This window comes from Gambusia affinis, linkage group LG22 (assembly GCF_019740435.1).
Source record: "Gambusia affinis linkage group LG22, SWU_Gaff_1.0, whole genome shotgun sequence".
NCBI classification, from domain to species: domain Eukaryota; kingdom Metazoa; phylum Chordata; class Actinopteri; order Cyprinodontiformes; family Poeciliidae; genus Gambusia; species Gambusia affinis.
Genome location: NC_057889.1, coordinates 10,021,374 through 10,037,998, shown reverse-complemented (window position 1 = coordinate 10,037,998; position 16,625 = coordinate 10,021,374). Strand labels below are relative to the sequence as shown.

The window sequence follows — 16,625 nt, the reverse complement described above, 5'->3', positions numbered from 1 at the left end:
TCCCAGTGTTTTTACACAGGCTCTTTGGCACATTTAGTTGTAATGTACAAACTATTAAATGACTCAAGTCATTCACCTCATCTATTCTAAATAGACTTGCATGCTTTTCACCCTCGCTAGAAATTTAACAGCTAATTTGATGTTTTGTCTGAACAGCTTTTTGACACCCTATAATGTCATTAACATACTGCACAGCAAAGATAATACTTTTAAATAAGCATTGTAGAGCCCTGTTCCAGGTGAATTGTACATTCAAGACTGAACGCAAAGCTTTTCACACATGCCTTTATTTTATTTTTTTTTAACATGAAAACAATCCCTACATGGTCACACTGTTTTCTACTACCTCAGGGTTCAGATATGTGTAGGGTATTTCCAGTTGAGAATTTCTTGCTGCAATTTCTTCCCTCAAGTAGTGCAAGTCAACTTGCAAGGCTTTGATAATCTCCTTCGGGCGAGGCTCGTCAAAGTGCTCCTCTTGAAATTCACCCAGGAGAAACTGCATGTACCAGACATTTGAGAGGCCGGTTCAGAAATTTGAAAACTGAACTTTAAAATAAAAAAAATCTGTCTTGATTTTCTTACCACATCAGTGCACTTTTCTGAAAGAATCCTAGCAGTCAACATAAAGTTTACAGAGTCATCAACATCTGGGAGAGTCTCCAGAAAAGTCTGCATGCTTGACTGCCCCTTTGTGGCTGGAGGAGGTGTGCACAGCAGGAGGGAGCCATTGGGTGCCCAGGAGTTGTAGTCATACTAGAATAAAAGATAAAATGTATAAGAAAAGCTAGGTTGTCTTGGACTCTTGTTCAAACATTAAATCAGAAAGTGAAAGATTTCCCCCAGACATTTGCCAATTTCAATTAGAGATTACAGTCAACTCTTCAAAAATGTTAACATAAAACCAAATTAAATACATTTTAATAAAGATTTACTACTGAAGACTGTCCATGCTTTTGCATAGGATGCAGACACAATACTGAGTGGGAGGAGAGGACTCCTGCAATCATTGCTCCATTGTGTAAGGTGATCAGCCTGTGGCTCTGATGAGGTATTCCACTGATTTGATTTACTTAATCACATTTAAGCATCAACAAATCCATTAAAATTTACAGTCCAGTGCAGAAAATGGCTAACGTTTGCCCACCTGTCCATTGTTAACAGCAGCATGCTGTACAGACACTCTGAAGATCACCATGGTGATGAACTTTGTCACTTCCTCAATGGTATTGACGCATGATGGAAAACCTGTTGCAGAGTCACTGTCCATTATTCTGTAGCAGCAGTAGCATTTGAACTGGAAACAGATCTTTACCTAAATAATCATGCTCCAAGAAGCCATGTGTGAATATCTCATTGATCCAGTCCTGCAGCTCAATGTCTTTAATCACATCACTATCAGAAGAATAGAAGTACTCCACCATAGACTTTGCAAAACTGGCAAGAAAAAGAAAAAATACAATTGCATTCTGAAATGAATGCATTCAACTATAAGCTGCCATGTTTAATTACCCATTGAGGCATTTCCACAGCTTCAACCCATCATCTCTGTAGTAAAAGTTTGGGATCGACTCCAGTCCTCTTTCTTTGATGTTTTCAGGCAGACAGAGGGAGCGGTAGGACATTTGAGACAGATCTCGTCTCATAAGCTCCGTCAGCCCCTCCACTCCAAGTGAGCTCTGTTAATTTAAAATAAATAAAATTCCATTGTTCTTAAAAACCAAAAGAGTTTCATGAATGGCTTCACTAAGCTTTTTCCAGTCATACCTCACTCAACGCTCCCCCAGGTGAAAGTAGCAGTCTGCGGACCAAGATGTTTACGTGTAGAGTGAAACGAAAGTGCGGGATCAGCAGCTGTTTAGACAAGACAAACCGAAGATAAAAGTGAAGGTCAAGTAGCCTAAAGAAAATATTGCTTGCCCAAGCTTTATAATGTCAGCTGATACCTTATAAAGAGGATGAATGGTTGGGAAACAGCGGAGTGTAGCAACAGTGAAGACTTCTGCTAGATAGTGAGTGTGCATGAGATGATGGAGTATCTGGTGTTGAATCAGGTCTGAACTCCTAAAAAACAGCTTGGCCAGAAGCCAATCTGTTTCAAGATCACTTGGCAGAAAGATGGGGTTCTGCTCAGAGGGTTGTTGGTACAGCTGCATAGAATTGGAATAAAGAAAAATTTAAAAAAAATTCTAGTTCATAAATAGAACTCAATTTTCCCAATGTCCCCAATTAGTGTCACACTTTTGTACCACTAGGTCCCATTTTCATATTCACATGCCATGTGATTAAGGTTTAGCAATGGGACATGGACATGTTTAAGCATTTCCTCCTTTCAGTAAATTACCTGTATGGCAATAGGCAGCAGTTTTCCTTCAGGGTTCTTGTAAAACAAGCACAAACCAGCAGCAACATACAGAGGATTTCCATCTTTTTGTCTGGTTGGTATTCCATCCATTATCTTCTGGTCACATAGAAATATATTGCCTTCCTGTGTGTGAGGGAAACAAGTTGGATTCAGTACATTACTTTTCCTATGTCATTACAACCTCACCATTCTATTCTGAGAAAATGAATAGAGAAAAAGCCGAACAGGTATTTTAAAAATTGTTCTTCGACAACAAACTGAAGTGCATCAGTATCATGTCCCCTTTAAAAGTCCAAATCTAAAGTTGTGAAAAAAATACAAGTACTTTCCTAGTTGAGCCCCTAAATTTGTCTTTAAAAAAAATAAATAAAATCCTTCAACACCTCCACTAAGCCTTGTTTCATATTTGTCACATGAAATCGCAAATGTATTCTCACCTTCATTTCCTGTTTCAGAGTGGTTCCAGTTTCCAGAAAAGGCTTCACCATCTCATCAGTCACTGGAAAGTTTAGGGGAAGTATGGAGCAGCGCTTTATCACATTGGGGTTTGTTCCATTTAAAAACTGGAATCCAAAAAAGTCATCTTCCTTCCAGTGCTCTGAAACGTACTCTGGAATAATAAGTTGGAAACCATACAGCACAATTCTGATTTTCTGAAACACACTTTGAGGAGGGGACATGCAAATATTTAAACTAGTAAGAAGGCTTCAACCACCTGACATGTTTGTCTTTTTGAGCTGGAAGATATTTTTTATGTCTTCAATTCGGTTCCATTTTGTACCAGGTTCAGCCAGTCCCTCCATTTCCAGGCCAAGAGTTCTGAAGAATAGAGTACAAAGCAGAAATCAGTGAATTCAACTTTCAGGTATTAGGAGCACGAATGAGGGGGAACCTGGAATAATTGACTCACATTATTTTGTGTGTGTGTTCCAATTCGGACATGGATAAACGAACTTCTGCAAGAAGCTCAAATACATCTTTGAAGTGACTGATGTGCAGCAACCCATCATCAATGAATGCCCAGCTAAAAACAAAAATCAAGTTTAAAATTTGCTCCGATGCAATTCCAGAGAAACTTGACTGGTCAGCTTACTGGTAAGAATTCCTTTTATACTTCAGTTCTTCTTTCCTGTGGTTAAGCAGCAGAGGATATTCCTCTTTCATAAATGTTACTCCTTAGACACACAAAAAAATACATACCATAGTGAAGATTAATAATTAGCCTTGTAAAACTTGCAGGATGTCAGCTACAGTAACAATGCACTTTAAAAAGCAGACCTTTTCCTCCTCTGAGCTCTGCAACTTCCCCCCTGGAAAGCCATCTATAACAAGGGAAAACAATTTCTTCATTCTCTGGAGTCGTCACTTCTATTTTGGAGCAGTACCACTCATCTTCTGGCAAGAATAGATAGGGATCCTTCTCAACCTTGACAAGCAGAAGTTTCCCCAGAGAAGAACTAGTTTTGACTTTGTATACACCAGTCTGAAAGTTAACACACAAAATATGAATGTCAACACGCTGTCCTACATATCAATATCAGAGTGACGAATGTTTAACAAGTGTATCCATGTTTGTTATGACAAAATTCTTGACCAAAAACATGCAGTTTTACATTGTATGCCAACATTATTTATTTATCTTATGTTTAAATATACAGCAGCTTGCCTTTCCACTCAGGAAGTCAATCCCAAAATTGTTCAACTCTTTGCGCTCACTCTTCCCTTCTGTCCCAATCAAGACGACGTAGACACAATCCATTGTGCCTGCATGCTTCATGGCACCTGTTGTCACCTTGAGCTTGTATTCAGCCATAGCCTGAATACACACTGCAGCAGGAGAAAAATCAAGACATTTCAATTGGGGAAAACAAAAACAAGTTACTTTCTCCTCTGAGAGAGAAAGAAATTGCCAAGTAGTCATTATCGCACATAAAGTTACAGCTGCAGATCTTATAGTTAATGGTCTTTAAGCTACAGAACACAAAAAGTTCACTTCAGATTCTCAACATAAGACTGATGTCAACAGTTAAATTGAGTTTCATTTGCCTTACCAGTGACAGTATAACCACCTAACAAAGTTAGCAGACAGCTAGAACAAACTTTGAGGACTGAAAGAAGTCAGATCACTGAACAGAAGCAGGTGGAGGCGATGCAGGTTAAAAAGAAGAAGATGGCAATTATGAAAGCTGAAACAGGTGTGCTGTTAATTAGTGACAGTCAGTAGGTTAATTTAGAGCTCAAGGCAGAGTGAAGTGTGAAAGCACTTTGCTCAGAAAATGTAAATATGAGCCCTGCAAAAACTTAAATGAAATGACCAAAACGTCTCTTTTAAAGTTTTTTTTATACAGAAATTCTAATTACCATTAAACTGGAATTCACAAATACTTTACTGCCACAGGGGAATAATGTGCAAAGGGAATGTTGTTTACAAATTTATTTTCATGAAATAAATTACATCATTTCCTGTGTAATTTTTCACAATAGGCTGTAGTGAATTAAATCTTTGTGAAAGCAGGTCCCTTAAATTCCAGCTTCTTATTTGTGAACTTTATTTTGAACTTTAAATAATCTGCTACAAACACCCATAATAAAACTACCGTAGGTAATTTTTTTTTCTGTCATGGCAATAGATTGCAGAGGAGTGAAGTTGTCACCTATTTGAAATAAAAAAATCTAGAATAGGGTTTAGATTTTGAACATTTTATTGCATTTTCTGTTGATTGAGTACAAAAGCAAAGTTGTAGAGATCTCATAATCAGGAGTAAAAGCAAAATCTTCACAGTTTTTTCAGCCCAGTTATTCTGCCTTTGGCAGATAAAGCCAAAGTCTAGATTTGCTCCCAGGATTACAGAACTTCAAAGCAACACGGAGAATGTCTAAAGTTAAGAAAATAAAAATGTCACTAGAAAAATAAGTAAGACACAATATATGCAATTATCTGAAAGAGCCGTAAAACTTTCAGGAGAAACCAGCTGAAAACAGAAAAGAAGTATCTGCTGGCGTTGTTTCCTAAATGGTCACACTGTTGTTTATAACAGCAGGGTTCAGATATGGGTAGGGTATTTTAAGCTGAGAATTTCTTGCTGTAATTTCTTCACTCAAGTAAGACAACTCAGCTTGAAATTCCTTAATCATCTGCTTCAGGGGAGGCTCATCAAAATGTTCCTCAGGGTATGTACCCAAGGGGACCTGCAGTCAGAAAAAAGCCATTAAGAAAGGCTCATACACCAGTTCATTTGAAGAACAGTTTTAGAATTATAATGATTCTAGTCTGAACAGACATAAAACTCACCACATCAGTGCACTTGTCTGAGAGAATCCAAATAGTTGACACAATCTTTACTGTGTCTCCAACATTTGGGAAAACCTCCAGAAGCGTCTGCATGCTGGACTGCCCCTTGGTGGTGGGAGGAGGTTTACATAACAGGAGGGAGCCATTGGGAATCCAAGAGTTGTAATCAAACTAGAAGAAAAAGTTTTACTTTTTCATTAGTTCTTCATTAGTTAGAAACACAAATGAAGCGATAGAAGTTGCAAATGGTTGATCTTTGATTTAGTATGGATATTTTATTATTATTTTACAATCAGAAGATCATTTATTTCCTAAACATTTTAGTCGTATAGATCTTTGTTTTCCCACCTGTCCATCATTAAGAGCAGCATGTTGTGCTGACACTCTGAAGATCACCATGGTGATGAACTTGGTCACTTCAGCCACGGTGTTAAAGCATGATGGACAACCTATTACATAATTTGTACTGTTAGTTTTAACTCCAACTAAATTAACAATGAAAACAACATGTTACAGATAGTATTTGGCAAAAGTAAGATTTTTCTTGAACCTCATTACATTGAAAAATCTTGGAACTATAAAGAAATATTGATCAAGACCAATATTATAGGTTAGTCTGACACTCACCTGATTTTCAGGAAGCCATGTGTGAATATCTCATTGATCCATTCTTGCAGCTCAGAATCTTTGCACACATTGCTGTCAGAGTTATAGTAATATTCCACCACGGAATTCACAAAACTAGTAAAAAGTAGAAAAAAGTACAAATTCATCTTTTCTTTAGTATGCATCTGACTGTCAAATTTTGCAGTACATTTTTTGGCAATAAAACGCCCTGCAAAAGTATTCACACGCATAATTTTATCACATTACAACCACAAACTGCATTGTATTTTATTGGAATTTTATTTCAACCCAATTGTGAAAACAAAGTGGAAATAAATTCATAAAATAAAGTTTATATATTCAGGCCCTTTCATCCTTATTTTGACAACCCAAAATAAAGTACAGCTCAACCAAGTACCGTTATAAGTCAGCTACTATATTTAGTAAAAACAAAAATGTCCAAATTTGAGCATAGATGTAACACTTTTGTGAAGAGGTTTATAAGGAAAAGTTAGCAAAAAAACAGCCTGAAATTGTCCCAGTTATAACTTGCCACAAAATATGCAGGGGACACCACAGAAAAAAAATGGCAGCATGGACCTCACATTAACATGCGGCCGTGGCAGCATTATCCTGTGGAATAGTTTTTACTAAGCAGGTACAGGAAATCTTTTCAGAGTTAATTGGTTGATAGAGAAACTATTAGTCGTTCAACCTAGAAATGAACTTGACGAAGAAGTGGCATCTAGAGGAAGGCGCTCTGACTGGACGAGATCAAATCCGAGTACAGGAAACTAATAATTTATAATAAAGCTTGGCACTGCAACCTAATAAAATATGTACAATTTCAGGGTGTATGAACATGCTTGAAATGTTCTGCGTAATATTTCATTCTTACATTTCTCTGAACCAATCACTTTTACATTGTAGACAAAATATGTTTTTGCTAAAAATGTACAATAGTAAATTTTAAATCATTACCTGCTGATATTATTCCAGACCTTCGACGCATCATATCTGTAGTAGAAGTTGGGAATTGTCTCCAGTCCTCGAGCAGCGATATTCTCCGGCAGACAGAGGGAGCTGTAGGTCATCTGAGACAGCGCTCTTCTCATGAGCTCTGTCAGCCCCTCCTCTCCAAGAGAGCTCTATTAACCATAAAGTCCGGCATAATTAAATGATTCAAAATCACGTTAATCATGCAAGTCTTCAACAACAAAACATGTCTTCTCATTGCCAAAATAGGAGTGTGGTGTTAGAAATGCATGTTAAATTGCAGTACCTCACTTAAAGCTCCACCAGGTCCAAGAAGAGTTTTACGGCTTATTATAGTTATGTGTAGAGTGTGGCGGAAGTGTGGGATCAGTAGCTGTATAAATAGAACCAAAATATATTTTAAAAAACTAAGTCTAACTAAAAACATTCCTCTGTCAGCTGTATTATGTCAGTTGATACCTTATAAAGGGGATGAATAGTTGGGAAGCAGCGGAGAGTAGCAACAGCAAAGATAGTGAACGCTCATGAGAAGATGGACGGCCTGGTATTCAATCTGGTCTGAACTCCTAAAAAACAGCTTGGCCAGAAGCCAATCTGTTTCCAGGTCACTTGGTAGAAAGATGGGGTTCTGCTCAGAGGGTTGTTGATGCAGCTGAAATGAAAGATTTTATTAAGGCTTTTAAAAGTAGATTATCACCTGATGTTGATGTCATTCAGGAACCTTTTGATTGACTAAACACATCTGAATTGATTGGTTGTGCTAAGATGAGTGCTGTGATGCTGGTCTCCCATCAGTGTAACTTTTGTTCCTTCGTGTCATAAAGTTTAGTTATCAAAAAAATAAGATAATGGTCATAATGAGAAATTCCAATGAGCTAAAACTGCATTCTGTTCACAATCACATTACAGAGCTGAGCTACCTGTATTGCAATTGGAATCAGTTTTCTCTCAGGGTTCATGTAGAACAAACACAAACCGGCTGTTGCGTACTAGTACCTACTGTAGGCTTGCTTTCTGGAGAGCAAAGCTGGAACAGAGTCATGCTGATTAGGATCTACAGAGTCTGATGAATGTCAAAGCAGAAAAAGACAAGAAAGACATTTCAAACTCTAAAGGACTGAGGAATGTATGCAAGAAACTCATTTCTTTATAACCTAAATAGAAGAGATCAAAATTGTTAAATCTGAAATAAGTTCTTTTCCATTCTTTCACACAGTCTCGCTGCAATTACACATTAGTAGCTAACTTAAAATACATCTAACTACCGGTATATAACTTGAAAAACACAGTCTTGCCAAGTATTCTTTGTTTTGTTTTGTTTTACCAATATTTTAGATTAGTGTTTCCTTAGTGTTTCCTAACCCTGGCCCTACTGCCCTGCATGTTTTCGATGGTTCCCTGCTTTTATACATCTGAATAATTGCAGTTCAGTAAAAGGCTAATAATCAGGTATCAATTGTAGGTGGTTTTATAAGTAATAGATCCACAAGATCTGTCTTGAATTGCTGCTGATTGGAACACTTTCTTCTTAAAAGAGGACTGAAATGAATTCCTTCAATTTACTTCTTAGTTTAAATATTTCAGTGATTGTGATTTCAGCTAAAATAAAAGAAAATTTTTTTGGAAGAGTGGAAAGTCTGGTGCTCAGGCCTCAAAGAACCTTTGGACGCCTCTGCGATGCTTGTTGAAGCCGTCGATATGCAAAAGCTTTCCTCGATATTTCTGTTTTCTCTCCGAACTCGACTTACAAAAGCGATGTGGCCCAGGATTGGTTCCTCGGGAATCTGAGAGAGTGAACCGTCTGCATCTATACCATATCTTTGATGCCAAACGTACCATGACAGGGCCTGTCTATTTTAGCATCACAGTCCACAGTCTGCGTCCCTCACTGATTTTCAGACTAGCTCTAACACTCTTGTTGTTAGTACCATACTAAGCGCTTTCAAACTGAAGACATGATTTAGAGAGACGTTTAGCTACAGCTGCGAATATGTTGTTCAGATTCGGTGTCATTCTGACTCCGGAGTCCTCGGACGTGGAGGTTTTAGTTCTCGGTTCGCGTGAGGAAATGGGTCACTGGGACCCGAACAGGGCGGTTAGGATGAACGCTTCGCAGAAGCTGCCGTCACCAGATGAACCGTGTCTGTGGACCGGCGAAGTGGAGCTGGCCGAGCCGTTCAAACACTCTCTGTGGTTCAAGTTTATCAAAAAGGCCCGGGAAACCATTATCTGGGAAGGTACGCAACGATTTACATAGATGCAGCAACACAACACGCCGAAAGAAATTAAACCAATGTCATGTTATCTTAGCATAGAGAGAAAATAAGAACGTCGCCATGTCTGCACAAGTGGTGCATGTGATGTAATACATACTTACAGCCACATGATGGCAGCAAAGTGTCTTGGATAGTTTAAAAATGTATTATTTAATAAAAACGAATTAACTACTATCTTTTTTTCTATTAAAGCTAAAATAACGTTTCCAAGCACAGCTGAAAATATTAATATTCTTAGATAAAGGAATTCATTTATGTATTTAATTTATTCCGTGAACCTGGGTGTTTAGTTATTGAGGAGTTGTTCAAAACGTCTTTCAATATTTGGCTTCATGCCTATCAGTTGTCAGAAAAATATGAAGTGCTTGTGGTTGGTATGAAGACTTCCAATTGTTTTAGTCAAATAAATTTGTATAAGCTTTGACTTTTTTTTACAAATAAAAATCTGCAGAAATGCATCAAAACTCATACTGCGTCCAGTTATTGGACATTTGTGTTTCTTTTCAATGGAATAGGTCGACAGAGTGACTGGTGTTTGATTGGATGCACTGTCAGAGAATTGAAATATAAATGTCCTTTAATAAAAAAATAAAAAAATTAAAAAAAAACAACTGTGGTCTTGTTTGTCCATAGGTAGCGGACCAAGTCATGACAGGCATTGTTTATATGATGAAAGAAATGTGGTGGACGGAGTGTACTGCCACCCAATTGGTCACTGGTTAGAAGAAACGGGACAGACTGATGAGATGAGGCACACCACCAATTTCTACTTTAAGGTTGCAGGTCAGAAGGCCATACATTTCTCCAGGTAACTGTATAATTTGAAAGATAGCACCTATGAAAAGTACTCACCCCCAGTGGTTGTTTCACCCTTTTTATTATTTAATAAATCATGAAGAACAACATTTTTAACAAAAAGGTACAAAAACTGTAATTGAAAACTGACTTTTGCAAAATAATGACAAAATATTTTACATAAAATAAGTGATTACAAATTGGTATTTAGTAGCTGTACCTTTGGCTGCAATCACAGAATGGAATCTGTGTAGATATAGTTAGGCTTTCACATCTGGACAATGCAAGTTTACTCAATTCTTCTTTGGAAAACTGCTCAAATTCTTGTCAGATGGCCTGATGATCGACTGTCCACAGCCCTTTTCATTTCTCATCAGACCAAAGAATTTTCTTCCACTTGACCATTGAGTCATGCCTTTTATTTCAAACACTAGTCAAGCCTTAATATGAGTTTTCTTCAACAGTAGTTTTCTCATTGCCATTCTCCCATAAAGTGTTGACTGGTGAAGAACCCAGGCAACCGTTTACTGCAGTGCCTCTGCCATCTCTGACGCTGAAGCTTGTAACTCCTTCAGCATAGTCGTGAGTGACCTGGTGGCTTCTCTCACTAGCCTCCTTCTTGTATGGTCACTTGTGAAGATTTCTGCCAATATTTTGATCTAGGTCGATTTGTGTCATATTCCTTCCATTTCCTGTCTGAATTTCACTGAACTCCAGTTCTTAGATGTTTTGTGTCTATCCCCCGACTTGTGCTTTTCAACAATATTTTCTCTGATTGGCTTGGATTGTTTTGTCTTCATGATGTAACAATAGCCAGGAATACTGATTAACCAGTGAATGCTTAACATGATTCTTTGTATTTGACAACGTTAGTAAAAGAATTTTAGCAACATCCATATCTGACCTTTTGAAGAAAAAATTAAAAGCAGATTTATTGTAAGGAAGTATTACATCTCAGCACGTAAGTTAATTAAAAATTCTTTGTAATATCTTCTTGTTGGAGGATATTTTTTCATTTGTCATGTTTAGTTATTTGCATGTTCTTTTCATCATTCAACTTCCAAAATGCCAAAATGAAAACAATCCAGCTTTTCTGCAGTAAGCAATAAATCTGATTCTCTGGGGAGGTGCTTTATTTTCTTCTAGAGTATAAAAAAATGAAGCACAGACAAACAGAAGGAATATCCTGACTTGGAGCTGTCCTGATATGTAGACACTATTGTTGTGTGTGCCTTTAACATTTGGCCTCTAGAAATCTAAACAGCGACTGTTTCTTGAACAGCCTGGAGGATTGCATCAGGCCGATCTCTCCGCTTAATCACACTTTTTGACATTTGCCGTCTTTCTCAAAAACAAAAAAGGTTTTGAATAAATATATATTTGGCCTCTAAGTTGAATTTCTTCTGTAAAAAAGTTCTTCCTCGGTACCTTTTGACACCACAACTGTCTATATTCTTGATGGGAGAGGCAGAAAAAGAAATCTCCTTTCTATTTCCAATCTTTCCTGCACACCGTAGACTCAACATGAATAGTTGCAGTGAAGTTGAGCTCTGCTCAAGGTTTACTTGTAGGGAGACCGTTACCATGGATGGATACTAAACAAAACCTGGCCTGTCTGAATGCAATATTCAATATTCATATTACCTATTTTTGTTATTTTTTTCCCTTTTACTTTTGTCTTGTATAACATGCCTATAAAAAGTATTCATACACTGCAGACTTTTTCAAATTTTGACATGCTACTGCCACTGACCTATGTGTTAACATACGGTAATTTGATAAACATAAACTTGTGCATAATTGTAAAGCTAAAGGACAGTTATCTGTAGTTTTGGATCGAATTCTGAAGTTCTCGGTGCATTTGCAAATGGCATCCTTTCTCAAATACCGCAAAGTAAAATCTGACCCAACCTATGCCTTTATCTGGCATACTAACATTATTTCTTCAGCACAGGATTCTTCTCTTTAACTTGGATTTGTAAAAGAAAATGTTCAAAAACAAACTGAGTTGGTTTAATCATTAATTTGCTCCTATATTGTGGAATAGTTCAAAGCAGTGGTTTCTTGTTTAGATTTTTTTTTTTTATTGTGAACCTGTAAGATTCATTTGTACTTATTTGTTGATGCTGGCATCTATCTACTATGTTTCTTCAAAATTCACATATTAAAACATAATTATTACAGGACTGGCATTTAGTCAAGGTGCAACTCTGCTTGCATTCAAAACTGTTGCCTTATTCAACAGTAAAAATTATGTATTAGTGAAAACAGTCTCCCTGGTAATTTTACATGAAATGTATTATTTACTGTAGATTAACAAATAGTGTCTATCTGTACTGTGCTCCTTCATCTGTATAGGACAGTTCACCACCATGTTTGGTTTCTTTTTTTCCCACTACTCCTCTTGTCCTTTGCCATCCTTTCATCTATGAGAAGACATGAACTTTGGTTGACTGCTGCAGGATCAGTGGGAGCGACAGACAGTAAATGTCATATTCTGAGCAACAAGTGAAGCTAGCGTTCACTTTGATTAAAAAAAAAAAAAAAATAGAACTGCTTTGTATGCTCATATACATCTTTATCTTAGACCATTGTGAACCAAATCACTCATACACATCAAGTCTTTGTAGAGCACAGAGTCAGTGCCATGCTACTGCAGGCACAAAAAGATCCCTAAAGCTGTGAGTGCTTTGCTTGCATAAGAATGAGCTGGGCTTGCTTGTGCCATCGGGTTTTAATTTGTGCCTAAAAGACCTTACAAGTCTTATGTCAAGGGCCGGTGTTCAGGAGGAAGCACGGTGAATTTGTAACTCGCTTATTAATGGCTTTCTAATTTCGTCTCGCCAACTGTGCATCCACATAGCCCCAAGAATCATGCACACACTCTCTGTGGTAAGTCAGCAATATATTCAAAGAGCTTTTATTATTTCATAACTAACCTGTCGTTCTCATAAATAGAAAAAGAAGAGGCCTATTGATTATGTAGAATTTAGTTTCTTTTTACTTAAAGCTAAATAAAAATAAAAAAACTTGTTTTGTGAGATTATTCTTTGAAAGAATAAACCCTAAAAACATCAGTTCACCTGATGAGAAAATCCCGAGACCAAAGTGCTACAATGAGACATCACATATTAACAGTGTCCGTCCTGTCTTTCACGTGTCACCTCCTCTGCTTGTTGACTTTGTGCATACTAATGGTCACTCAACAGAGTCTGCCCCAGACTATGGGGACCAGGGGGAAAAAAATAGGGTTGCGAGTCGAGATATCATCAGAGCTGTGACGGAGAACAAGAGAATGTTGAGAGACAGAAAATAGAGGCAAAGCCTGCATCTCATTAGCAGTTTGAGTTTTCTAATTTGTTTTCACAATAGCTGTAAAAGTACAAGTCATAATTGCTAGCAGAAGACTTGGCTTAGCTGAACAATATATTTCTGTTATTTTCTCACATTAAAATTGAATTGACAAGAATTATAAATTTGTCCTTGTCTGCTGATCCTAGTGTTCTGCCATGTGTCTGGCTGGGAAGCTGCCCTCGACAGGTGGAGCACGTGACCATAAAGATGAAGCACGAACTGGGCATCACTGCTGTGATGAACTTCCAGACGGAGTGGGACATAGTGAACAACTCCAGTGGATGCAGACGTAACCAGGAGGAAACCATGAGCCCCGATGCTTTGATGCATTTGTACAAAGACTGTGGCATTGTGTATGTGTGGCTACCAACACCGGACATGAGCACAGAGGGTAAGAAGCAGGTTTACATATTGGTTATTTTTGTATTTTAGAAGGGAAAAGTGACCAGTCACAAAGAAGAACCTGCTACAATATGCAGAGAATATTGAAATAATCTTTTTCAGCCACTCTTTACATACAGTTTTGTACAACCAGGGCAAAACAAAGCGTTTTACAAAACATACAAACAGGAGGCAATAGAAAACAAAAAGAAAAAAACTAAATCAGTTTGGTAGCTTTTTTTTTTTTTTTGGAAAAAAGGTCAACTGGAACAAAAGTGAAAGAGTTCCCCCAAACTGTATGACATCCTCAAGTCCTATTGAAGCAGCCCTGATAGTTTAGAGAAAAGATGATTCAAATATTAGAGCACAGTATAGATTTATATTTGTTTTTTAAGTTCCTCAAAGGTAAGATAAATGAAAAAAGTCTGAAGTCACATTTTAGGTAGTTATGATCAGACTCTGAGTCTTATATCTCTACATATTTTTGATAACGTGCACCTATTAATTACAATACATAACTATTATAAATATATGTGGCTGTTCCTCTAAGGAAACTGCAGAAAGTTGTCTTTACCTTATTTATTTGTTTATAATATATACTTTTTTCTCAGGAGAGGATCAAAAGGAAAAGCATGTGAAAAAAGATGGCAACTGCTGACGAATGATTGTGTATCAAAAACATTCTTCAATGTTGAATATGTGTCTTTTATTCAACAAGAATTAGCAACATTAATCATATAAAAATGGATCTGAGAGAATGACTAATTCATGATATCTGTGTTTTTCTTTGTAGGTCGGATCAGGATGCTTCCCCAGGCTGTATTCCTGCTCCATGGACTCCTGGAAAATGGCCACACCGTGTACGTTCACTGCAATGCCGGAGTCGGCAGGTCCACGGCGGCTGTATGCGGCCTTCTCATGTACGTCGTCGGCTGGAGCCTCAGGAGGGTGCAGTACTTTGTCACCTCAAGGAGGCCAGCAGTCTACATAGACGAAGAAGCTTTAGTCCAGGCTCAGCAGGACTTCATCCAGAAGTTTGGTCAGCTGCGATCATCCATTTCTTACCCAGAAACATGACATAGACCAGGCATCATTCCTACAAAATGATCTAGAAGGTGAAAATAAGACATAGTAAATGTAGAAACTGCTCTACTAAAATCTAATGAATGCAAATGACCCACTTCAGTTGAGTGGCTTTCAGGATGTGGTTGATTTCTGAATCTTTAGAGAGAGTCCTGCAGGCTGCCAGAAGGGATGTTACAAGCAATTAATCTTACTGTGTTAGCTTTTACCTTTTGAAGGCTTGCCCCACTCACAGCTACAAAGTATGGATCCTGTTTGTAATTTTCAGCATATGCTATCAGGGGGTGGCTTGGAAAGAACTTTACTTTAGGCCCTTTGGCTTGCAATCAATAAACAGTCGACATTTGGAAAAGGCGTTAAACTGCAATGAATAAAAGCAACATGTAGAAAGTCAAATTACAAAATATACTAAAAGGTTGGCCTAAATCCATGTAGGAAGCCAAAAAAATAAACACATTCTGTTCTCTCTTCCTTGCCAACATTTTGTCTTACATATTTTGTTTTTCTGTAGATAGTTGTATGCCTTAATTGCTGTGTATTATTTTAGCTAATCTGCCTTTCAATTTCATTAGAAAGAAAAAGTTGCTGTCTTTGTTTTGCAGAAGAAGATTGTAGAGCCGTATGGCGGAGCTACTCCTTGCCAGAGACACGTCTATCCTCTAATCCAGTAAATCAAGAAGGACTTTACCCTCTTCCCAGAGGTACTTGCCTTCCAGACTTCAAGGAGTACAGTTATCTCTCACAGTTCTTATTTGCAGCATTTCCTCCTTCATGTTTCCGTCAGAAGCCATCCTCAGAAAAATAACAACATCATTTTCAGGTCATATCGATATAACATAATCTATTAAGACAGCAAGCTTCCCTTTTTGAACACCACAATCTCTCTGTTGACTGTTTGAAAGAGATTTTTTTATCCTTCTCTGATTAAAAAAATTTGTTACTTTGAATGCTAAGAAACTTTTTCCTGAAGCAAAAATCTTTACTGGTACTTTTCAATGACTTACTGAGCTAGATGTCATTTGGGATGTGTGGGTGGATAGAGCTGTGCTCCTATGTTGCCGAGGTGAATCAGTCAAGTTTTATTCGAATGTGTGACATAAAGAGAAACTCATATGAAATAAACAAAAATAATAATTGGAGAATTGTGGATTTTTACCAGTCTGGTTCATCCTCTAGTACAATTTCCATATTAGTTAAGGTGCCATGTTCATCTGTTTGAACAACATATGTTGTGGATGCAAGAGCACAAGGATGTCCAGTCACTCTAAAGAAAGTATTAAACATTTCTTATATATATCATTGACCTAAAACAAAAATATTTGAACAGATGATGAGTGATTATACATGATTTGATTTAAGGAGATTTAGAATCCTGGTACGCTTTATAGAGGTACTGCATAAAACTCAAGGTGTATTTTAGATTCCTTACGACAGAGATGGTCAACTCCAGTCTTCAAGAGTCTATGTCCTGCATATT

General features: G+C 37.5%; 2 protein-coding genes and 1 pseudogene across 3 annotated transcripts; 1 reads left to right on the top strand and 2 right to left on the bottom strand.

Moving 5' to 3' along the window:
• Nucleotides 1-271: 271 nt before the first annotated feature.
• LOC122825686 (hydroperoxide isomerase ALOXE3-like) lies at nucleotides 272-4,529 on the bottom strand. Its single transcript, XM_044107194.1, has 15 exons — nucleotides 4,417-4,529; nucleotides 4,032-4,192; nucleotides 3,644-3,848; nucleotides 3,459-3,540; nucleotides 3,276-3,389; nucleotides 3,081-3,184; nucleotides 2,803-2,975; nucleotides 2,345-2,488; nucleotides 1,947-2,150; nucleotides 1,768-1,854; nucleotides 1,513-1,679; nucleotides 1,316-1,437; nucleotides 1,148-1,248; nucleotides 586-756; nucleotides 272-499 (listed from the first exon to the last, which is right to left on the bottom strand). The coding sequence occupies exons 2-15, from the start codon at nucleotides 4,176-4,178 to the stop codon at nucleotides 320-322; spliced, it is 2,001 nt and encodes a 666-aa protein (XP_043963129.1). The 5' UTR covers nucleotides 4,179-4,192; nucleotides 4,417-4,529; the 3' UTR covers nucleotides 272-319.
• Nucleotides 4,530-5,162: 633 nt separating this feature from the next.
• On the bottom strand, nucleotides 5,163-8,475 carry LOC122825685 (annotated as a pseudogene).
• Nucleotides 8,476-9,085: 610 nt separating this feature from the next.
• On the top strand, nucleotides 9,086-16,398 carry epm2a (EPM2A glucan phosphatase, laforin). Of its 2 annotated transcripts, none has more exons than XM_044107193.1 (5): nucleotides 9,086-9,496; nucleotides 10,169-10,343; nucleotides 13,831-14,075; nucleotides 14,859-14,985; nucleotides 15,751-16,398. In XM_044107193.1, exons 1-5 carry the CDS (start codon nucleotides 9,250-9,252, stop codon nucleotides 15,761-15,763), a joined length of 807 nt encoding a protein of 268 aa, XP_043963128.1. In that variant the 5' UTR covers nucleotides 9,086-9,249; the 3' UTR covers nucleotides 15,764-16,398. The 2 variants fall into 2 exon arrangements, with proteins under 2 accessions (XP_043963128.1, XP_043963127.1); XM_044107192.1 differs by having other exon boundaries at nucleotides 9,088-9,496; nucleotides 14,859-15,180; nucleotides 15,751-16,373.
• Nucleotides 16,399-16,625: the final 227 nt, after the last annotated feature.